We start from the raw sequence: 6,429 nt of genomic DNA on the forward strand, positions 1-6,429 counted from the left end.
TGCCACGACGTGGCCCAGGGGCTGAGGAAGGCTCGTGTCACCCCTCCTGGCAGCAGGAGATGCTGGGACACAGCGGCGTGGGCAAGGATGAGGGGCAGGGAGAGGAGTAAATGGCCCCTAGCTTCCAAGGGCCACAGCTGCTGCGGAGGCAAATGGCCTTTCACAGCCAGCACGGGCACACGCAGTTAGAGCAGGACAATTTCTGTGTCCAAACAAGACCTCACCAAGCAGCAGCATGAAAAAGCCTATTATTTTCCCCTCTCAAACAGCTTGTTCCAGTCTGTGCATCTGTAATGGGAGATTCTCACACCATCTGCTTTAGGGTATTTTAAGCATCAAACTTCAGCACTCCCAATCACCCTCTTGCCATCAGTCCTTTCTGCTTATTGACTGTTTTGACATTTGGCTCTCCAGATTTGATCCTTTGGATTGCACTGAAGTTGGGCAATAAAGAAACCTCAGGTCCACAATAACCCTCCTGAAATGTCCCTGGCCATGGGGCAACAGGGGTTGCACACCTGGAAAGGGCTCTCTGGGAGAGCAGAGCCCATCCCAGCTGCAGCACCCACGGCACAGGCGTCTCCCCAGCCCCTGTTTCTGCCCCAATTGCAGTGTTCATCGAGAACAAAGAGGCAAGCTCAGTTCTGCAGAGGCAAAGGAGAGCCAACTCAAACAGGCTGGAAGAGGTTATTCCTGGGAACCTCGAGAGGGAGTGCATAGAAGAAAAGTGCAGCTATGAAGAAGCCCGAGAAGTGTTTGAAAACGAAGAGAGGACGGTGAGTATTGCTGCTGCAAAATGGCAGCACCTTGTTCCCTCCAGCCCACACCTCTACGGGCCCTTCAGGTGCGCACAGAGGGGGCAGAGGAGGAAACAGCAAGGAGAAAACTTACAGGGCCAAGGGCAGCATCTGGCATGGTTGGTTCTCATTTGTGCTCCATCACCTGGGCTGGGGAACTGCTTTAGAAGCTTTATCAGTCACCACTGGGATTATGGAGGTGGTGATTTCCCTGCAAGTCCTTTCCTTCATCTTTGGAGCCATCCCAGTACTACTGCCATCAGACAGTACCCAGAAATTAGAAATCAAAGAAAACTTTTTTTTTTTCCCTTTGCAGATGCAGTTTTGGCAAACATACATTGGTAAGAGCTGCTTTCTTCATGTTCTAATGTCTAATATTCCTCTCTCAGTGCATAAAGAGCTGATGGTACTGTAACAAATGTATTTCAGCATCCAGAAACTGTGTTATGACAGAGCCAGTCAGAGCCTTGCACTCCAAATCCTGCAGCCACCCAGCCTTGGCCTGTCCCATTGGTATAGAAATGGCAAGCCAACAAAAAAAAAAAGATGTCTTAGCGCTTTATTTGTTCAAGCAGGGGTTTTTTGAATGAATTTCAATAACCTCATGGAACAAAACCAGTTCAGGCAAACTACTGGATCTCACTGAGCCCAGGTCACGCTCTGGGCTTCAGCTTCAGCTGTGTTACAGAGTAAAATACCACAGCAATAATTAACACCCCTTCAGCAAACAGCAAATGCTCTGTTCTCAAGCAGAGATCTCCAGATAAGGCACAGCCTTGCAAAAGCACAGTGTGAATCCCTAGAAATGCCATATTAAAGTGGAGACTCAACATGATCATAGCGAACAGCTGTTTGCAATTCACACCATTGCTCCCAAACCCTTAACTTCACTGTTTTCTTTCCACATCTTCTACTTCCTTTCAGTCTCCATCCCCAACAACTCCTTGGTCCCTTAACAAAAAGATTTCAATGCCCACTACAACATCTGTAACTAATTTTAAGGACATTTCAATAAATGAACTCTTTCGTAGATTGGCAAAGTGCCCAGAACATCTCACTAGAAAGCCTTAAATAATTCAGATTACTCAGTCCAGACTATAAAATAAAAGCATTACATTTGCATTGTAGGACTGTCCTCTGAAAAAACAACTGATGAAACTCAGCACTGCATTTGTTTCCCTGCCACTGTAACAAATTAGCTCATCAACAATAAGGAATGCCATATATTCCTCTGTCATCCGAAGTGCCTGGTTTACTGTTCAGTGTGCAAGCTATTCCCAACAAGTGCAGCCCACAGGAGCTCACCCCTCGCACAGCACCCAAACCCAACTGCCCTCACCAGGCAGCAGCAACAGCTGCAGCCCTCACCTTACGTGCAAACCTCGGTACCCAAACCCAACTGCCCTCACCAGGCAGCGGCAGCAGCTGCAGCCCTCACCTTACGTGCAAACCTCGGCACCATGACTCAGGTGAGCCCAAACCATTTTGTTCCCGTTTGCATTCCAGCCCATTCCTGAAAACCCCATTAACTGCCACACTTACTGGCAGACACAAACACAGCAAGACCTTCCCCTGTCTCCATGCCCTGGCTCAAGTATTTCAAAGGGCATCCCCTGTCATTTAACATCACTGGTTTACCCTTCCAAAGTGTTAGATCACCAGTTTTGCACTAGTGAGTATTTTCATTAAAGCCTCAGGTCCTCAGCTGGAGGCAGCTGTGCAAATAAAAGCCCTGGCACATAAGGAAAAATTTAGACCAGGTAATAGCAGTACAGGACTGAGAAAGAAAGAGCAATGATGAAGACTGTCAATCCTAACATGCAGAGAGGTCTCCAAACCACAGTGGACAGACCCAAACTTTCACAGAGCAGCCTTAGTGCTAAAACAATCCAGGTTAGGACACTTACAGCACTCTTGAAGTAGCAAACCTTCTAAACTTGTCTAATTTGGCCAAGACTTGAGGTCCTGTTGAGATGTTGCATGAGGGTGACTGAAGAGGGGTTCTGCTGAAATGAGCAGAATTAGCCCACAGGGGACACATCTGGGACTGCAGTAACTGCTGCTGCTGCTGTCGCCCCAGCGCTGACATTGTCTGGTGTCCACCTGACTGATTCTCCATTATAAAGAAGGAGGCTGTGCACTTGGCTGCCAGGATCTGACTGATTCTCCATTATAAAGAAGGAGGCTGTGCTGTCTCTTGTTCAGCTTGCACAGAGCAAGGCTCCAGCACGTGGTGGGCACCAGACGTGGAGGACGCTCGTGTTTGTTAACTCTCCTGTCTTCTCTCCAAGATGGAGATCAGTGCAACCCCAATCCCTGCAAAAACGGAGCCATGTGCAAGGACCAGATAAATTCCTACGTGTGCTGGTGCCCAGCTGGGTATGAAGGCAAGAACTGTGAGATAGGTATGTACCAGGGGCTCCTCCAGTGGCTGTGCTGCTCTGCTTGAAACCCCATGGGATCAAATGGGGTCAGAGTCTCACCCTGTCGGGGGCTGTTTCATTTTGCTTTGCTGTGAGGCACTGCAGGAAAGTGTAAATTCAGCCAGTCGGCACTGGGGATTGCAGAGGGATACTGCAGTGGATATCTCTGGTCCTTCCCAGCCCCCAGTGCAGCCCCAGTTCCACCTCTGCCAAGCACCTGCTCTTATGGAGGGTTCAGTGGACACTCAGGCTCAAGGTCTTTTGTTCAGCTGTGGCTGCCAGGGCAAATGTTGACACAGAGCCCTTCCTTTATGTCCCCAGCACAAGCCTTTCCAGGACTGCTCACTCAGGGACAACCTGCTCACTTGCTGAGAGCAGCAGTTTCCCACAGACCCCCATGGAGCCCCCATTCTCCCACTCCCCTTTCCCTTTCTCATGCCAGGCTGGGCAGCAGGTGCTGGGCAGGGCAGGATTATCCCAGCTTCCTCTCAATGGCACTCTGCTTAATTAATAATTATAAGTATCAGCAGAAACCTTGATTCTGAAGGCAAATAAAAGGCAAATATTTTCCTGATGGGTTTAGGAGTTTATGAAAACCATACAGCTGATAATTTAAGCAAGAGGGATATTCAGCTCTTATAATATAATCAGGGGCTGTGCAACTCGCATAATGTGCTAGACTCACTGCACTAATAAAAGATTCTCTTTCTAGTTGTATTTCTGCTCTGGCAAGAGAGGAGCGTACGTTAAAAAGAGCATTTCAAAGTTGCATCAAATTTAAATAGTCTCATTGCAAATTTCTTGGGGAAGTGAGACAGGAGCAAAAATAGAGCTGGAAGTGAGGCATGAAGAAGAGCTCTGTAAAAATAGTAAATGATGGCATTAAAATGGCTACAGGAAGGGAGGTGTCCTTGAGGAAGTAGGAGTGGAGTTAATCTGCTGTGAAGTTATTTGAAAACTCACTGAGAATTGCAAGGGCCTCTGCAGATTTGTGGCTTCCCACTTCCAGGGGGTTCCCACCACAGAGGAGTGAGAGGTGGGGTGGGAAAGGACAGGTGCAAGTCACGGACATCTCTCTCTACCTCAGGCTGGGACTTGTTTCATCACACATCCGGCTGAAATGGGTCTTCCAAGCCAGGCTATGATGATTGATTCGTACGTCAGGAAGAACAGAAGGCTTGTCCTAAAGTTTTAATTCAGAGCCCAGCAATAATCGCAGTGCGAAGCCCTGCCTGGGTGCAGGGTTTGCTCCAACCTGGTGTGTGGTGTTTTCCCCCACTGCCATAAGCACAGCGTGGGGAAAGCAGCCCAGCAGTGGGGAAATCATGTGGCTTGTGACCAAATATTTGCAGGAGTCCTTCAGGGTCAGGCTGCCAAATTTCAGACAGCATGCCATTGTTGGAGACAGGAAGCTGTGCCTGGGCTCTGTGGGGCTCTATGAACTCCCCAACCTGCCTGCTCGAAGAAGTGCCTGCTGCTCCCTCACTGTGAGCAGGGATGGGATTGTCCTTCTTCCCCATCTCCTTGCAAACAATCATCTGTTTTCCATAGTCTGGATCCAACACAGGGGGTTACTGAGCCCAAAACCCCAAGTCTCAACAAATCTCTGACCACTTGTGTTTCAAAAGAGCTCTCACAACTTCATTTTAATTTTTTCAGACTTCACTTGTGCTATTAAAAATGGAGGCTGCAAGCACTTTTGCAGTCATGACCCCCCGCAGAAGGTTGTGTGTTCCTGTGCCGCTGGCTATAAACTTCACGAAGATGGAAAGTCCTGCGAACCTACAGGTTAACTTTCAAACTGTTTTTAAGAGATTTGGGTTAAGGTGTTCAAGGTCTTGTTCTGGATTTAGAGACATGAATTTCATAGATATGCAATATCCTGTTGGAAACCTTGTTGCATGTTTTCCTGCTTAGCAAATGTAGAGCCCGACCCTGCACTTTCCCGAGGGCAGCTGCGGGGTCTGGCTGGAAGGATTCAATGTAAACATCCCTTTTTTAGCCTAGGTGGGTGGAGAGGGAGGGTAGTTGTCCAGGAATTTGTTCAAGGGCAAATGCTTGTTTCAGATAGCTGCTCACACAGGCTCCTCTCCTACCTGCAGCCATCTTACAGTTCTAAATATGGATCAGGAGTTTTCCGAAGGCAGAAAGTTGATATTCAGCCGCACCAGCACCCAGCCAGAGCTCCCGTGTTCTTCCAGTGGGAGCTACTAGTTAGTTACTGATTCTACACTGAGGATGCTCTGAACTTTTCAGAACAAAAGATTTTGCTTACTGTGAATCCTTCTGATGGTTCATTTCACGGCTGGCCATCACCCAGTGTCTTATAATTACCTGAGTTGGGTGGGTACAAGTGAAGCTTTGTGGTGGTGCTGTCCTCCCAGCACTGTATCTGCAGAGACCCTCAGTGAGAACAGACTCTGGCTTAGCTGTTATACTGAGTGGGGTGGAAGGAAAATGCATTGCTTGAGGCTGCAGCTTCACAAAGGGCTAAGGAATAGCTGGTTCTTGTTATATTCCCCAGCTCTACCCTGCTCCTAGACCATTACACTGACACGTGCAGACCCAACCCACCACAACACAGCAAATTAATTGGGCATGAACATCTCAGAAGCACATCTGGCAGAGAAGACACTGAGCAGATAAATATTTTGTCATCTGAAGTCAGTTTAACATTTGATGCTATCACATTTCTAACACCTGAGTGCAGCGGGTTTGCACACCCAAGCTTGCATGCAGGTACCTGCACAGGTGAGCTCTGACAGCTACAGCAAGGTTGACCTTGACCTCCTGAACGTGCTGGCTGTCAGCAGTCAGCGTAGGAAGTATCCTAGGCTAGGAATCCTGTTAAAAGAGATCCTCAAGAGCTCAGGCCTGTGTTGCCCAACATGCCGTATCACTTTCACTGGACCAGAAAGGTTTTCAGTTAGCAAGAAGATCATCTTTCAGGTTCGGTGATTGCCCTTCCTGCAAAAGCACAGCTTTTGTTGGCTCTGAAAACTTCCTTTCATAGGCTAACCTTGCAGGCACCACTTTCCATCACTCAACACTCATCTAAGTCCTGTTCCTAAAGTGAACTGTTTAAAAATAAAGGATGAAGTCTCAGTAGGCCACACTCACATCTGATTTTACACTAATGTTTGTTTGCTCAGTGCTTCTGAAAGCTTTTCAGATGAAAGACAATGCCTGGTGCTATTTACTATTTTGAC

At 47.9% G+C, this 6,429-nt stretch overlaps 1 protein-coding gene and 1 long non-coding RNA gene across 2 annotated transcripts in view; one reads left to right on the plus strand and one right to left on the minus strand.

Annotated features, from left to right (window-relative positions):
- The window catches only part of F9 (coagulation factor IX), a 13,772-nt gene that overhangs the window by 2,407 nt on the left and 4,936 nt on the right, over nucleotides 1-6,429 (plus strand). Inside the window, exons 2-5 of the mRNA XM_008641485.2 lie at nucleotides 613-776; nucleotides 1,114-1,138; nucleotides 3,089-3,202; nucleotides 4,880-5,008. Coding sequence (XP_008639707.1) covers nucleotides 613-776; nucleotides 1,114-1,138; nucleotides 3,089-3,202; nucleotides 4,880-5,008 — 432 coding nt within the window. The remainder of the gene's footprint in view (nucleotides 1-612; nucleotides 777-1,113; nucleotides 1,139-3,088; nucleotides 3,203-4,879; nucleotides 5,009-6,429) is intronic.
- Nucleotides 2,015-3,082, minus strand: LOC108448568. Its single transcript, XR_001864504.1, has 3 exons — nucleotides 2,939-3,082; nucleotides 2,249-2,900; nucleotides 2,015-2,178 (listed from the first exon to the last, which is right to left on the minus strand). It is a non-coding gene; the product is annotated as an uncharacterized LOC108448568 (long non-coding RNA).

This window comes from Corvus brachyrhynchos, unplaced genomic scaffold, assembly GCF_000691975.1.
Source record: "Corvus brachyrhynchos isolate BGI_N302 unplaced genomic scaffold, ASM69197v1 scaffold220, whole genome shotgun sequence".
NCBI lineage: Eukaryota > Metazoa > Chordata > Aves > Passeriformes > Corvidae > Corvus > Corvus brachyrhynchos.